Consider the following 17,377-nt stretch of genomic DNA (forward strand, 5'->3'; position numbering starts at 1 on the left):
TTGCAGAAATTTTACCACAGTTCTTCCACTGCTGCCGAATTCCACAAGCACATATTCAGTTTAAGGCAAAAGAATGACGATTTGCCCATAAAAAATGTTTGCATTTAGAACAAAAAAAAAAAAAAAAAAAAAAAAAAAAAAGCGCATAAGAATTTAGCGACGTTGCTATACTGAAGAATTTTATGAGTGTGGTTATCTGAAGAACTGTTACGTGCATGGTTGCCAAAGTTTAGCACATAAACTGAAAATTTAGCGACTTCTACTAAAGGTGTTTGAGCTAATTCGTAAATATCGAAAGCTTTGCTTCACTTTCTGGTATATTATTTGAACGCTTTGAATTACCTCTTAATAGAATTTTCTGTAAGAAACAAAAAGTACTATTTATTTTAATGTAAAGGACGATAATTTCTTTATTTTATTAACATTCTTATTATTATCCTCAGCGTATTATTTTTCTTTCCAGTAAACGTTTTAAGAAATCATACAGAAATTATTTTTAAAACCAATATCATTATTTTTAAGTTAGAAAGGGATATTGCGTCATTAAATATAAATGATAACATGCAATTCTTCTACACAAATTTCAGCGCACTTAATACTGAAGCTTGTCCTTATAGCTTGTAAATAAATGCTAACAGACAATATAAATAATTAGCTACTTGCGAAAGAAAAACATATTTCGTAACTAATAAAATTTTTATTTTAAAGCCTAATGATAGAAAATTTAAATTTGCAGTTGGGTTATTTGAGAATTAAGCGAGAGAATGGAATTTATACATAAATCAATAACTCTTCTCAAAATAAACAGCTAATTCTTTTTATTTCTGTGAATATGATCTGAAAAATATGTATTGCTAGAAGAGGATATTGTTACTTAATTAAATTTAAAATGGAAAGTGATTAGCAATAATTTAGTTAAAGAATGGTATACTTAACTAATTGAGAATTCCTAATCCGCAACGGCAAAAATTTAAACTCGATTTAGAACACTTGAATTAGGCTTAAGATGCACTTTCATCGTTTCATGGAAATATTGCGTATTTCCGCAACATACAGTAAATCACATTTGCAAAGAAGGAAAAACAGTGAAACAAAGAAACTCATAAACTGAATTATATTTCTTGGTACACTAAGGTTTTAATTTAAAAATTATCATAAACATTGAGAGGTCTTTTTAAAGTTAAATAATTTCTTACCAGCCATGTTACATTAACTGATCTAGAAGACAAAGGGATTGCTCTGATGCCATGAGGAGATCTTCTTGGGGCTAAGATTAAAAAAAATATTATGAAAATACATTTCACAAATAATAATAATAATAATACAGTTAATTTTCGAAGACAAGACTAGATCTGTTAGCATTAACTGCAAAGCAGTTTTTTCAAATCTTAAAAAAAAATAGTTGCTTAGTACTAATATGATATCTGGCAAAGTGTGAAAGAAAATTTTATTATATTTTTGGGGAGCAACGTAACACTTTACATAATTCAGTTTTAATAATCATTCTATTTAAAACATTGAGTACTCGAACAAAAGACAAAACTGCATTTCGCTTAACTTTAATCTTTAAAGAATGGAACTACCGTTATTTAAAGATATGGCCGACACACATTTGATAAGAGGATTAGTTTTGTATAAATGGCAATAAGTATTCCGATAACTTAAATGACTATAAACTGAAATTCCTAAAATACTACTTTTATATAAGTTTAATTCCTCAGACGAAACATAAACAACCTCTCCTCATTAACCATCATAGACAGAAGTTCGGTAGCTATATTCACATTTTTTACGTCAAGAGATAGCAGTCCTTTATTTAATCTCCTTTGATGTATTTGGAATAATGCTTCAAAGTGATTCTTTAGAAAGGCCATATGATCTATTTAAAGGAAAATAGAGAATAAAAGGAGTGTTACTTACCAATGGAATATTGATACCCGTTCATTAAGATTCAACCGTTTTATTATACCTTGCATTCCTACGTGTTTGACTAACATTATAGTTATTTTTTTATTTTTTTATTTAACATTATAGTATTTAATAAAAAAGTAAGTAATATCCAGTGCACTTATTTTTGCACATTATGCAAATGTTTTCACGAATTATGCTATTTTTATGACTTGAGTTAATTGTAGAAAACTTTCTGCAAGACATTTTAAGCAGGAAAATATTTCTAATTTAGTTTCCAAGCGCACAGTTTTGTAATCTTCTGTTAAAAGGGCGCTAAGCATCAGTCATAAATGTTGGCGTAAAATATAACTAGATGACAGAAACACAATGGTTGGTATCCCACATTTATTTATTTCAGACGAATAACTGTTTCAAATTGTTCTTCTATTTGCTTTGCCATTGAATACAGACGCACGAAATTATCTTCCTTTCGAGAAAAATTATCAAGTTGTTAATTTTCAATCAATCAACTCTCAGCATTGAATCTTCTGTAATCAAATATAATTTCTAATTCAGAATTAATTTCCCCTCTAAATGCTGAAACAAAAACGGTTCGCGGTGATTTGCTGTTTCATATCGCATAACAAAGCAGAAAAATTATACTAAATAGTTTTCTTTCCGAAATATATTGAATGTGTGATATAGCCCTAACAAATCCATATTTTCATGAAACACAAAATTATAAAAATAGTAGTGTAGCATATAATACACATACATACATACTTATACATATACATATAAATAAAGTAAGAAGTTTAGAACAAAAATAAGAAACAAAGTAAGAAATTTTGAACCCAAACCACAATGACTGAAAAGAAATGAAATTTAGTACCAGTAAAATTCCTAAATCTCCCCCCCCAAATATATATATATATATATATATATATCTAAGAAATAAAGAAAAACCCATCAACTCACTGATTTTTAACCAGAAGAAATCCCAAAAACAGCAGAAATACTTTAAAATGCATATAATAAGAAAAGGAATACAACTAAAATCTGATTTAACGTTATCGAGAAAAGGTAGATCATATTCAATTGAGCCCCACCTCCCAGGAAAACATCTTGTTTCTGTTCATCCACAATTAGTTGATGAATCATCGTTATAGTGAATCAGAAAATTCTGAATACCTCCTCTATACTGTCGCTCTCATTTATATGAAATAAAAATGAAAAAAATTAAATGAAGTAAATTCAATGCCTAATAAAGCAAAAGTAAAATATATACTATTAACTAACATTAAAATTTAAATTAAAAAGTAATAATTTGAAAAATATATTAGAAATTAACAGAGAACAAAACTTTTGAACTTGGCGATGAAAAATATGAAATCTTCCCAAAGATAAATTTCTAATAAGAAATTTCCAAATTTAAACATAAAAAAATTGTGCAGCGTAGCTGAAGAAAAAATCAGAAGACGTTCTAATCAATAACTACCTGATTTCAAGATGAAAATCAAACTCAAGCTGAAAATACCAGTTTTAGTAGTTTTATTTATTCTCTCTTTGGAAAAGGAAATTTTTTAAAACGCTGTAATTGAAACGCTTTGATTAATTTTTGAGTTAGCAAAAAGGTGTATGCAAGCTGATTAATGGAAGAACTGATCACTATTTATGAAGATTAAAAATAGAATTACAGTTACAATCAAAGTATTGTTACAGCATTCCAAAATTTTAATCACTTCTAAATACTTCACTAGTGTAAACACCTGTCCAATGATGATATTAAATGAATAAATAAGCCAGAATCAATAACTTTTCAATACCTAAATAATATGCAATTAAACTTAATTCAGCACAAATGCATAATATGTTATGCTAAAAATATTATAAATCGAAAGTTAGTTAATGGCAAACATCCTATTAGACTGTTACGAATTCTATACCTAGGTAGATGATTTTAGTGCAGTTGTATGTGAAGTTGTATTTTTTCCGAATAATGTAACATGAAAATCTAGAGAGAGGATGCTCTGCCGGAAAAATAAGAATGCGCGGGGAAACCTATTTAATATCTAATAAATGGCTATCTCGCTAATTTGGCGAGAAATCGTAAAACCTGGCAACCATTTGGCGACGTTTTGGTTCGATTTCTGTATCATCGTAATAGGTATTGCAAATGAATAACTGTAATTGATTTCATATGAAACTCCAACCGTACACTACCTCATATGCCTTCCAAAAATTTCGGGATGTACTAGACATTTCTAGACGGAGGGCGAAAACTATATAAAATCGGAGAGAGTATCTGCTCTCAGTTATTGTTTTGAGTTGTTAGCTTAGAGCGACTTCGCAGTATTGAAAGCTTCGGCTTTTAAATGCGCTTTGCCTTGCGTTGTATTTAACGTTTTCGGTAGCCTCAAGTGTAACTACTGTTTATACCTGTGATACTGTGAACACCTGTGAGAGTGTTTCTGTAGAAAGTTCCAGAACTCTGAACTGTTTCTTCTCATAAAATAAATTTCATCAACCTATCATCGGACCAATGTGCATTCAGTCTATTACGAACCTGTAAGCACGCAACAATATTAATGCAACCAGCTTGGTGCAGTTTGGCGATTTTTTGACGAGATGAAAAGGTAAGACATTATTATCATATAAAAAGGAAAAAGATTTTAGTGATTTAAATTACGAATTTTAAATATTAAATAAAGATTACTTGATGTATTAAAATGAATAGTTGTATGAATGGTTCATAAACGAAACTTCACATTAAAGAAGAATGGTTTACAAAGAAGATTTTGTATTTTCTAATTAAAGTACTGTTAAAATATCTATTCAGATGTTTCTAGTTATATTTATATTAAAATAACTAAATTCCGTTGCTGTTTTGAGGAACATTTTTCTCATCGTTTAATGTTATAATTCCGTTAATATCATCAAAATAGCTATGGACAACGTGATCACCTGGCGCCTACTGTATATTTTTAATTTTTATAATAACTATTTTAGGCGGTTGACATCGCAAGTGGCTTGATAATAAGGAATAAAGAAATCCTATTATCAATTCCTTTTAGTCTTTGAAATGAATGAGAAAATACCTTAAGTTAAATTAAGCGCGTACCTATGCTATAGATTGCTTAATTAATTTCTTTAGTTTTAAGAGAAAAACATATTTTAAGAACCGAAAGTATCTGCGCTATTATATACCTCTCAAAAATCACTATTTAATTAAAATTACAAAGTCTGTGAATATGAAAATGTCAAATGAAATGTGGATATTTTAAGTAGATAGGCGAACTTACAAGCATCCCGAAATAAATAAGAAAATAAAATGCAGATAAGTAAAATGGCGAAAATAGAAGCAAACAAACACGAAAAAGAATCACAGAGATAAAACCCAAAGAATTTCTACCGCGGCTTCTTATGCATATTAAACTGAGATTTAAGATACTCAGCTGAAAAGTCCATTAGCTTATTCTTGATCTTTGCTAAGAAGGAAAAAAAAAAGACACTTTGATAATAACTTAAAAGCTCAAATTCCCTCCCTCGAATGTATCGTATTTTCGCCTTATAAATATTCATGTTATTCTTTCATCGGAAATAATTCAATTAGTGTTCGCCTTTTTTTTGCTAATTGCTTATGCATTTCATTTGCTTATTGAGATCTGATACAAACTGATTTAGAATGGTGATTTTTTTCGTATAACAAAGCATTCATTAAGACGCAGTGTTGAAGAATATCTTTCTGTTATTGTAGCCTTGTTAACCATTATAATTTTTAGGTAAAACTGACCCAGGAATTTAATTAATAACTTGCCAGTTGATGTATAATTTCGCATTTGAGTCCATCTTTTATTTTTTAATAAATTCGTAAATAAAATAGTACCTTATTTTCACGTGTATTCTCCCCTTAGCTTTCTATCGTTAGATTCGGAAAATATTTAAAGTTTTCGCATAATTTTTCCCCCTTCCTCCAAATATATATAGATTTTTTCTATGAGGGCTAGTTTACTGGCGAATTTTAGCTCAAAGGGCGTTAGCCCAGAAGGGCTATTAATTTAAAACGGCATTTTGCGTCGATATACTTTTCAAGCTGTTGCCACGAAATACTATCGCCATGTATTATATTTAAAGAAAATTTAAAGAAATTAAATAATGAAGAATCTGCATGACTGCTTCTCTCATCGTGAAAAAACAACGGTACCTAGAGCCATTAAATTTTGAATAATGAAGTCTTCCAACAGAACATGGACACTTGGAAGTCCGAATTTTGAATTTCGAATTTGTTTTATTATCTATTTCATATTTTGCGAAACTTAAAGAATTTTCGATTAAAAACCTCAACGATTACAAAGCGAGCAATGGCAACTCTGGACGGGGGGGGGAGACATTTTTAACTCCAGCTTATTTATTATCCTTATTTTTCTCCAGTTCCTTTTATCCTTATTTATTTTATATTTATTATTTATTATTTTTCTTTTACTGTTTGTTCAGTACTAAGTAATTTCGAAAGATTTCTTTTCTCGGATGAGTTTCCATTTTATTCTTATAACTGAAATCAACTTGTTGCTGTTTCACCTTTGAAATAAATAAAGGTAACGCACAAAACGTTAAAAAAGTGCCCTTTTAGGCGTAATATAAAATCTAAAGGCTCTTCAGATTTTCGTTTCTTTTTTTTTTTTTTTAAATTCTTATTTAAATTTTATTTACATTTTTTCTTAACATTTCATCCATTTTACTTTCCTTTGCATTTATTATTTGAAACGTATTTCGTGCGGATTCTCCTTTAAGCTACCCGGACGTGGCAAGTGTTCTGACATTTAAGAAGGTTTCCAAACATGTTATTTCACCTTACTTCTACTATTTAAGTTCCAGCTCAGTATAGGTATTTTACTACTGATGTATTCGAACTTTCGAAATCTGTAACTTTCCTTCTCCCAACTTTTCTAATCGTTCCTCAGATAACAAAGAAAACTTGGAAAGTTCGGACAAGACTCATTCATATGAGGTGCCACTGGGGCTTTATAAGGTAACTAAGCCTGATACGTCGTGCAGACGTCAGATACCAGGACGAAATCCGTCAGATATTCTAATGTCATGGTTATTACGTTGCTTATTGGAATGCAGATTTATTTTAAAGAATTAATATTGAATAGTTACCAATAGTTTATCTATGATTACCTTTCTTTTGTTATGTTCTTACTCTAATCATATCCTTCGGAAATAAACTAGTCACATAATTTTCTTCCATTGATATTCGGATGATAAAATTAGTTTAAAAATTTAATAGTGAATGTAAAATTAATCACATAAGTAATTAAACTACCACAAGACATTATTTAATTTTAGATCTGGATTTTAGTAGTGTTTCACCAGTTTAACCATCTTAATAAAAACTATTTCGGTTTTGCTTTCCCCTTCATGTCTGTTTAGTAAATTTTATTTTCTACAAAATGGAATATATTTTTACACACTTACAAGCATATGTTTCAGTTCAACAATGAAAAAATATGTCTGGAATATGTCCCGCATGACTTCTTCTGCAGCATTTTGTGATTGAAATTCGTTATAAATTTTTCACATATTTGTCTTTCGAGATGACTAATGACGCGTCCAGTATAATCTTTTAAAAAGGTTTTTTTTTTTTTTTTTTCCTTCTGTTCGGTTCATGTTCCTCTTTAAGTTCGACTTATTGGGACTTACAGTAACGCTGTCACTCGCAACAGCGATAATATCAGCACACTGGCTGAATAGAGCCTAGTGCTTTGATGTCTGCTGTCGAGTCTGTGTCTTCAAAATTCGTTACAAATCTGCGAACTGTTTTTTACATTAGGTTCAAATTTTTTTACATTAGGTCCACATTTTTTTACATTAGGTCGAAGGTTTTTTTTTTTTTTTTTTTTTTTTTTTTTACATTAGGTGCAAAGCATTTACATTAGGTTCAAAGAATTTATATTAGGTCCAAGGTTTCTTACATTAGGTGCAAAGAACTTACATTAGGTCGAAGGGTTTTTTTTTTTACATTAGGTTCAAAGAATTTACTTTAAGTCCATTTTTATATATTAGGTGCAAATAATTTACATTAGGTCCAAGTTTTTTTTTTTACATTACATCCAAAGAATACACGAAATTTCGTAACGCTCTGCGTAAAACTCGCTTTTCTTTTGCGTAATGAAAAGGCATTATTGGCAGATCAAATCAAACTCGACATTTTATTATATCGGAACATTTACCTGTTGTAAAAATGCAAACATATTTTTAAAAAATGGAGTACTTCTTGGTCATAATAAATCCGAAGTCTTTGTGGACAACCCCACATATATCAAATAAATTCAATTTTGAAGATCAGTTAGGCTTTTTAAATGATAAAGGGATACTTTCTGGGTAACAAATGAATACATATAGATTCATCATTAGCACCAAAGGCATTATTAGTCTCGAAACTCACTTTTTGTTCGTATCACTTTTGTGTCTGAATCACATTTCAAATTTTTGCCACGAAATGTTATATCGCGAGGTATATTTCTTTACAGTTAAATAATGAAGAATCTTTATGGGTGTATGTAATTTCCTCACACTGTAGAAAAACGACCTTCCCTAGAGCCATTGAATTTTTCATACATGTAGTTCTTCACCCGAACATGGGCACCTCGAAGTCAGAATTTTAAATTTCCACTAAAAATTTTTATTTATTTCAGACTGTAAAAATTTAACGAATTTTTGTTTAAAAAACTCTGTGATTTCAAAACCAGAATTGGAAAACGGTTAGAAATGAAACATTTTTATCTCCAAAATATCATACTGTTTGCTATTCGGCAAAATGTAAAATATTTACCACTGAATTTAATCATCAATTCAGCTATTTGATTGCAATGTGTTGGCACAGCCACAAATAGAATACTTATAATTTATATGCACCAGCATGTTCACATTCAGTGAAGCATAAGGTTGTAGGGTTTATATTTATTTTAACTAACATTTATTTTAAGCTATCTTTCCTGTCAAGCCTTTACTTTCCCATGGAATTGCCAATGCCAGAGTATGTAAATTTTAGTAGAACGCGCAGAGTATTCAAATTTTCAGCAGAAGTAATTTTGAGTTAAATAGAAGGGAAACGAGCTTGTAGGTGTGCTTTCTTGATTCACGAGCGTGAAGGTTGCTAGGTAGAAATTTAAGAACCGCGCGTTTCGGCCTGTGTGCCTACTTCGGCAGTTAGTTGAATCTTTAAACTTCTTATTCAGAAAGTTTGCTGAAATCTCAGCTGTATCTTAGAATGCGGTTAAGTTAGTCACGTTTCAAGAGCCTCGTAGGTAGTGACTTGTTATTTATTTTTAGTTTACTTTTCTATTTTTATTTAAGCGCCGGGTCGGCATAGTTTGTGAGCGTCAAGTGAACGCATCTGTAACTTCTGAAGTGGAATAAAAAAGGAGTTAAACCCTTCTTAAGAGTTTGTGTAATTTCCAGTTCATAGCAGCCACTGTTGCGGGCGAGTTGGGGCCACGCAACATCACAAGGTGTTTAATCTTCAAATTTAATCTTTCTGTTTCTGGGCAGTAAACAAAGGGGATGATAAACAATAAACGCAATTCTTAAAGTTATTTTTCCACTTTTTATCTGATTGATTGAAATAAAAATCCTTTTAAACCATGAGATGTCTAATTAGAAATATTCAATATTTTCGTGAAATGACATTCATAAATGGATTCTCGAGCTGCTGGTTTAAAAAGAAATAATATACTTAATATAACAAATAGCATGGCAATCCTAAATACTCTATTGTGAATTCTAATAGTACGCTGATTTTAAATATTTTGCGATTTTGCTCTTAAATTTTATGAAAACAGTGCTGCTTAATAGAGTAATGCTAACAAGTCGTCTCTCCTCCCCAAAACACGTTTGTTAGCAGGAGTATGTTCAAGATCAGATAGGTAATCGATCTACAATACTCAGAGGTATCATGAAAAGTTTCTTTTCAAACCTCCTGGCGCGAACTTAAAATTTACATCCTGTTACATTTTCTTTCTGTCTTTTGTTTTAATAGAGAATATTTTTGTCTTACAGAAATAATTACCTTAAAAAACTAATTTTAAACATTTTTGAGTACAAAATACGAAATACATATTTAGTATACTTTAAAATTCACGAATTTTGAAGTACCATATACAGACTCAGAAGTTAAGTTTAGAGACCAAGGTAAAAGTGCAAAACTAGATTAGTTTCGAGACTAGTTTTACGACTAGAGAAACTTGTCTTTTACTTTAGTCTATTTAAGTACTAAAATATTAAATTTATATACGTCCCAAAGACAAAAAAATGGGCGTGAGATATAAACTTTTCCTTATGGCATTCGAAAAAAAAAAAAAAAAAAAAAGGATTGTATACTTAAAGCAGATGCCGAGAAGGAATCCACCTGAGACTACGTTTGTAGAAAATTTATTTTCCCATGCAACTGTTAGCTTAACGTATAATTTAACGCTCATTTGTCATTGTTTTTGTCTCGAGTCCTTGTAAAACAAAAATGAAAAAACCATTTAGGTACTTCACAAGAAATAAAAAAAGCCTTCTATTATATCTTTTCGTACAAATCTGAATTTCAGGGAGAATATTATTCTTTCTTAGAAGTTCAGAAAATCAATTACTGATTTAATAATAATATCTTTTCTGATGTTAAGATTTTTATTTCTTAAGATAAAGGTCTAATTATACTTTACTGGTACGTTTTAAGAGCAGAAAAGCTTAAATTTTAATGTGACCTTAAATAATAAAAGAAATATATGAATACATTTCTAATGAAAATGTGAAGCAACTGTCATCTGAAGAAGAAAGTATTCTGCACGTACATTGCATTTATATTACGTTAAATATAATGAGACAATGATATACATCATTAGAAGAATGCCGGCATGAAAGTTAATTGTATAAACGTTCTTGGAATAACGTATAAACGTATAACTATAAAAACATTCTTGGGATAATGTATAAATGTATATTTGTATAAACGTTCTCGGAATAATATATAAACGTATAATTGTATAAATGTTCTTGGAATATTGTGTAAATATATATTTGTATAAATATTCTTGGAATAATGTATAAACGGTTTAGGAATAATTTATAAACGTCTAACTGGATAAACGTTCTTGGAGTAATGTATAAATTTATAATTGGATAAACATTTTTGGAATAGCAAACGTATAACTGGATAAACTTTCTTGAAGTAATGTATAAATTTATAATTGTATATAAGTTCTTGGAAAGAGGGAGTTAAAACCGTTAAGAAAAAATTTAATATTTTGATGAAATTTGATGGCTTTATGCAAAAATAATTAAATTGTTAAAGAAATAATGTGATAAATAATGTGAAATAATGTGTTAAAGAAATAATGTGATAAATAGTATAAACAAAAAGAAAACTTTTAAAAATAAAGACAAAAAACCTGAAGGAATAACAGTGGTAGAATTATAAATTTGACTTTTCCTGTCATTAAGTTACAAGTTATTGCAAAATTATGGAGTTGCCTTGGTTGTTTTCGTATTATCTCTTGTACATTTGTCGAGCCCATAGTCTTCGAATGAAGATACAATTAAACTATGTCTATCCATGTCCATAGAATTTCATGGTTTGTAAGATTTTTCAAAAAACATAACTGATGAATTGGTCAAATACATAAATCAAAATATCATGAATTCAATACGGGGATATGTGTCCAAAAAATAAAACTTTAAAATTTATTAAAAACTGACAAGTTTTCTTTTTCCACCAATTTTTACTGTGACCTTGTCCAATTCTTATTCCGTATATTGTTATTTACAATTTTAGCTTTAATACATCTGAAGTTGCCATGCAATGGATATCATCACATTGTGGTTTTCATGGAAATGATCAGGCAGATGTGTTGGCAAGGAAAGGGGCCAATATTCTTCAAATAAGTACCACATCCTTTTTTAAAGTGCCAAAAGGTTCTAGAGGCATTAGGTTAATTGGAAGCAGAAAAGATGAAAAATATGCAATTGCCTTCGCCGAGAATCGAACCACGGACTCTGGAATATCGGCCCAGCATGCTACCGTCACACCACGAAGGCAAGCTAGGGAAGCGGGAGAAATACCTTATAAGGTTAACAAAAATTTTAGAATAATCAGAAGTTTATATAGAATTTTTATATTTATCATTTTTAAAATTCATATTATAAAGTTAACTGTAATTAGCATTTTTTGTAAACAAGTAAAAATTATGCCAAGTAAAGAACAGCGCAATGAGTTGGAAAATTTCCCTACACGCTTTTCAAAGAGAAAAACATACGATCACCACGAACAGTTCCATTTGAAGAGAACCAGAAACATGCACAAAAGATATTATGATATCAAAACGTCTTCCTTGCGTGCAAACTTTAAATCCTCTAAAATTAAAACAACAGGATATATCATGTCTTGCTTGATGTTCCCTGAGCATGAATAAACCCAAATGAATTTCTTTGTTAGAGCAGCCACAGTCTCTTAAGAAAATGAGTTTATGAAAATTTATGTGGGACAGTTCGATATTAATTTTCAGAAAGAACTTGCTAAGATTAAAGTTTCATGAGTTACATGCTTCTCTTATTCAGTTCGATGATAGTTAAGATAAAGTATAATTATTTAAAATTCATGTTATTTCTGCAAAACTATGCATTAACATGTAGCAGTAAAACGGGAGATTGTAAGAGGTGTTCAGTATGTTGCATGAATGGGGTTCATAATTGTTTTAAGGAGTTTTAAGGTAATTAATGTGAGGGACTTGAAAGAGAAAACAGAAATTTCTCACGAAAAAGACTGCTTTTAATTAACGAGAGTGATATGTTTTAGAAGCATGAATAACCATTGGTTGCATCTCCTTATGTTCGTTCCCATTAGTCATTAGTGGTTATTTAGAATAATTACTTTCTAGTTGTTCCAAGTGATTGTTAAAATTTAGAAAAAGATTTTTTGTATCAGTGACCTTCCTATGCGTGTTAAAGTAATTAATACAGAAATTCACAAAATGATTGTTTTTAAGGGCCTGAACTATATAGTTTTTTTAGGCCCAAAGGGGCAATTTGTCCAGCAGGGCTATTAATTTCGATTTGGAATTTTGCATTGGTTCAGTATAAAAAACTGAATCACTTTTCAGACTGTTGCCACCAAATATTAGAGCCCTGCATTAAATTTAATGAAATTAAATAATGAAAAATCTGCACGAATATTAATTCAGAAGTCAAACGACAAAAATCAGCGTTATATTTTCTCAAAATTTTCACAGGGCTAGTTTCGATGGTTTTACCAAACCACCATCTTCAGCTGCAAAACCGCAAATGAACAAGATAGGACATAATGATTAGATAAGATAATAAAGCCTGGACAAGAATAAGCAAGGGACGCCATCTGTTGATGAAACCAGAACTAAAACATAATTTCTTTAAAGGCCGAAGGCAAAGTTGGATTGGAATTAGGATCGTTAACTAGAACAGAAAGATTTTTTCAATGTGAAATGCCTCTAGAAAATCCAGTTCTCCAATGGAAGACGTTCTGGATTTTCTAGAGGCATTTCACATTCAAAAAAATCTTTCTGTTCTAGTTAACGATCCTAATTTCAATCCATCTTTGCCTTCGGCCTTTAAAACTGGATTTTCTGGAGGCATTTCACATTCAAAAAAATCTTTCTGTTCTAGTTAACGATCCTAATTCTAATCCCTCTTTCCCTTCGGCCTTTAAAGAAATTATGTTTTAGTTCTGGTTTTCATCAACAGATGGTGCCACTTGCTTATTCTTGTCCAGGCTTTCTTATCTTATCTAATCATTATGTCCTATCTTGTTCATTTGCGGTTTTGCAGTTGAGGATGGTGGTTCGGTAAAATTATCGAAACTAGTCCTGTGAAAATTTTGAAAATATAACGCTGATTTTTGTTGTTTGACTTCTGAATTAGTATTTATTCGGCGTGTTATTGTGTCTTAATTACAGCATAAATATGTATATGTTTCTGACATTGTGAAAAACCAACGGTACCTAGAGATTTCAAATTCTGAATAACGTAGTTCTCCACTCGAATATGGGCATCTGGAAGCACAAATTTCTAATTTGGAATTTGTTTTATCATCTATTTCATAGTTTGTAAAAGTTTTGATTAACGAACTCAACGATTTCAAATCGAGCAGTAGCAACACTGCAAGGGAATAAAAGAAAACATTTGTTATCACCAGCGCGCGAGACTGTGTATCGGAAATGCTAAAAAAGTGCTCTTTTTATATATTTGCGATACTGCTGTTGAATTGAATTTTATGGTTTAAGTGCGAATAACATGCTATTTAATATATATATAGGTAACATACAAAACGTTAAAAATATTCCATTTCAGGCGTAATATAAAATCTGAAAGCTTCCAGTTTCATTTTTTTTTTTTTTTTTTTTTTAAACTAGAAAATAATTTACTGTGATCCGTTGTGCTTTATTCATAAAAACGGAAAGACCTAACAGTAAATGTTACACGTGGAAGCCTTCACTATTCAGGCGTCCTGTAGAACACCATAAGCAGCATCCCTTTAAACATCTTATATTAGAAACAACTAAGAGGAAAAAAAAAATGGTTGTCTCGTGGACGCAGTCAGATTATCAATATTCACGTTTACAAAGTATTAAGAATCATCAAACATTTTTTTTATTCACTATACTATTTACATTTGGGATATAAATTTGTGAAATCCGGATTTGCTACAGATATCTTGACCTGCAAAAATTGCTTCTTGTTGAAAAAAAAATGGTTTTCAACTCCAATCAGTAGCAATTTTTGCAGGTTCAAAGTTTTAGTTAATTTTTTTGCTGTTCTGGCCTGTTCATTCTAAGAGTTTATACGAACTCCTAACATGAAAAAATATTAACTCAGTATTTTAAAATACTGGCAAATGTCAAAATGTTTACCTTAATTATTCTTTATTTGGAAGCTGTAGATGGCAACGATTTGTAAAGCAGTTAAAATAGAATTCTAAGTTTTTAAATTTTTATTTTAGAAAGCTGGCTAAATGTTATTTTTATATATTTAAAACTGTGAATTTTAAGATTCCAATAATACAATCAATAGGATGTTGTGAGCCTTATTATTATGGGCACTTTATCATTATCCTGTCAAACGGCCAAGTATGGCGATTAAGCTCCAATTACGAATGACCGACGGACACGGTCAATTCAAAGATTCGTAATTGGTGACTTTTGCCGAAATTTCTGCCAACGGTTGACGAGATGATACATAAGTATCTTATTATTAACTTATTTTATGATTTGCATTCTGCGAAGTGTTTTGATGTTAGTTTTCAGATATGAGAGAAATGAACTTTTCGACGTTAGTTATTATTTATTATTATTTTAGTTATCATTTTCAGTGTTAGCAGTGACATCAGCATTTTAGTTAATATGATTCAAAACGCGAAGAGAAAAAATTGCGAAGTAAAAAAGAAAGGAAGAAGGAAAAACAGGTGTGCCACTTGAACGTAACCAACTGATCAATGTTTGCATTTGCAAGTAAAGTTTTCGAAAATGAGTGTAATAATAAACAATCTGAGAGAGGTAATTTATTATTATTATTTACGGGTTCCGCCGTAAGGCACGGAAGGGAGGATGCCTTCGTGGAGGAATTTCTAAGGGAAACTGGCTCGTATTAACTCATTACACATGGGGAAAACCACGAAAATGCCCATGCAGTCAGCCCGTTCGCTAAATTCGAACCCAGGTCATAACTATCAGTGTTCAGCGATTTTACCGCTCGGGTACTGGTAGGTCTTTCGTGATTAGAAAGAAAGGTATATTTAGAATGATTAGTATATTACAATGTTTGCTCTTTTGGGATGTCACTAACTAGTTTGCTCAAAAGCAGCTACTACTCACTTTCCTTAGTCATTTTGCTGGTGTAAGTAAATGACGTCAGCTTCGGGTAAGCCTAAGATTGTTTGTCTACTGACTTTAATTTGCAGCAGGTTAGCGTAACGGGTTTTCACATCTAGAGACCCGTTAGACTGGAAGAAACTTTCCGGAAATGCGAAATCCTCCTACTATTGGAGGGTTCCTACGATTTATTAAAGGAGATGGTTTTCGCATATGTCATCCAATCAAATATCCAGAAAGCAAAAATTCTATGGACTGTTTCTTTCGACGCGCTGAAGGTAGCTTTTAGATGTGATTCCTATCGATGTTAACGCTGAAGAATGATAGTAAAAGTTCCAAAATATATAGGGTGTTTTAAACTGGAATCCCCCAAAATAAAAAAAAGGCTAAAAAACATTTTAAGAAAAACTGATGTTTCGTACCTCCTTTTTTTTAATTAAAATTTATTTTTAATGCCCCAGATATGATGCTAAAGAATAACAATATCAAAATGAGCAATAGGCCTCCGAAAATTCTTCACACACTGTGAAAATCACATAACTCATCACACTCATAACTTTGCCTTCAAAAGATTTTCTAGGCTATTGAGAATAAGGTTTTAGAATGGTTCCATATCCTCTTCTTCAGTTGCACTACAGTCTATCACAGGCCAAGGCTGTCTTAACAAGCTTCCTCCAACATATCCGGTTATTCGCTACGGTCTGCCAGTAATAGAGTTTTAGAGTCCTGAAAACTGCCACTAGACGGTCTATCCATCATGGTTCCATGTACCATCCTGAAAAGGATTGATATAGAAATCCAACCGCTCTTTGGAGCTGGCAACCATTGTTCCGTGTAATATGGACAAGGCAACAATAACAAAAAGTTAGATTTTATAATGAGAAAAATCTTCAATGCTTGCTTTTAAAAATCATAACAAACGTCCTCTTGACTCATTTCCACAATTTTGGCTTGCAATTTTTGCCTTCTTAGTCATAATTTATTCTTTCATTAGAAGGGACGGTATTATGACATTCAAATAAGGGCTTCTTTGAAGAAGCTTCTTTTCAAAAATTTCTGATCTCAGAAAAGAATTTCAGAAACAAAATTCAGGATTATTAGGTAGAGTGATCTTCTTCTGCAAGTAGTTATAATAATGAAACTTTCATGATGAAATCCTTTTTTAAAGGAGCTTTGTAACCGCTTACAATTCTGCGTTAATTCTTTTCCCATCCACTCTAAATTTACTGAAGGAAAGTATTTTGAGAGTATGTTTACTTTTGAGAGTATGTTTTATAATATACACATTATATACCATCATTGCATTATTGGCGTGTTTCATATCAACTCATGAGTATTTAGTTGAGTACATGTTAGCCATAGTTGTTACAGTTTAATATGAAAAAGGATTTCAACTATGCTATTAATTTTTATTGGCTCTATTAACAGAATTGATATTTGAAAATTTTTATGATCAGTGGGAAAGCACGAAATAAATAACATTGATAAAAGAAATTTCCTTCTGAAATGTTAGTTTTCGCTCGATAAATTATAAATATTAATTAATAATTAGAGAAATTCCACTGTTGTCACTGAATATGGCAATTTCAAGTTTAATAATAAGT

The 17,377-nt window shown here is 30.8% G+C and overlaps 1 protein-coding gene across 1 annotated transcript in view; it reads right to left on the reverse strand.

Moving 5' to 3' along the window:
- LOC118182361 (cell adhesion molecule Dscam1-like) overlaps positions 1-17,377 on the reverse strand; it is a 993,488-nt gene that overhangs the window by 277,738 nt on the left and 698,373 nt on the right. Inside the window, exon 16 of the mRNA XM_085806697.1 lies at positions 1,197-1,267. Coding sequence (XP_085662823.1) covers positions 1,197-1,267 — 71 coding nt within the window. The remainder of the gene's footprint in view (positions 1-1,196; positions 1,268-17,377) is intronic.

The sequence above is a fragment of the Stegodyphus dumicola genome, chromosome 12 (assembly GCF_044657685.1).
Source record: "Stegodyphus dumicola isolate Sdum_Otavi_A_Nest chromosome 12, ASM4465768v1".
In the NCBI taxonomy this organism is placed as follows: Eukaryota; Metazoa; Arthropoda; class Arachnida; order Araneae; family Eresidae; genus Stegodyphus; species Stegodyphus dumicola.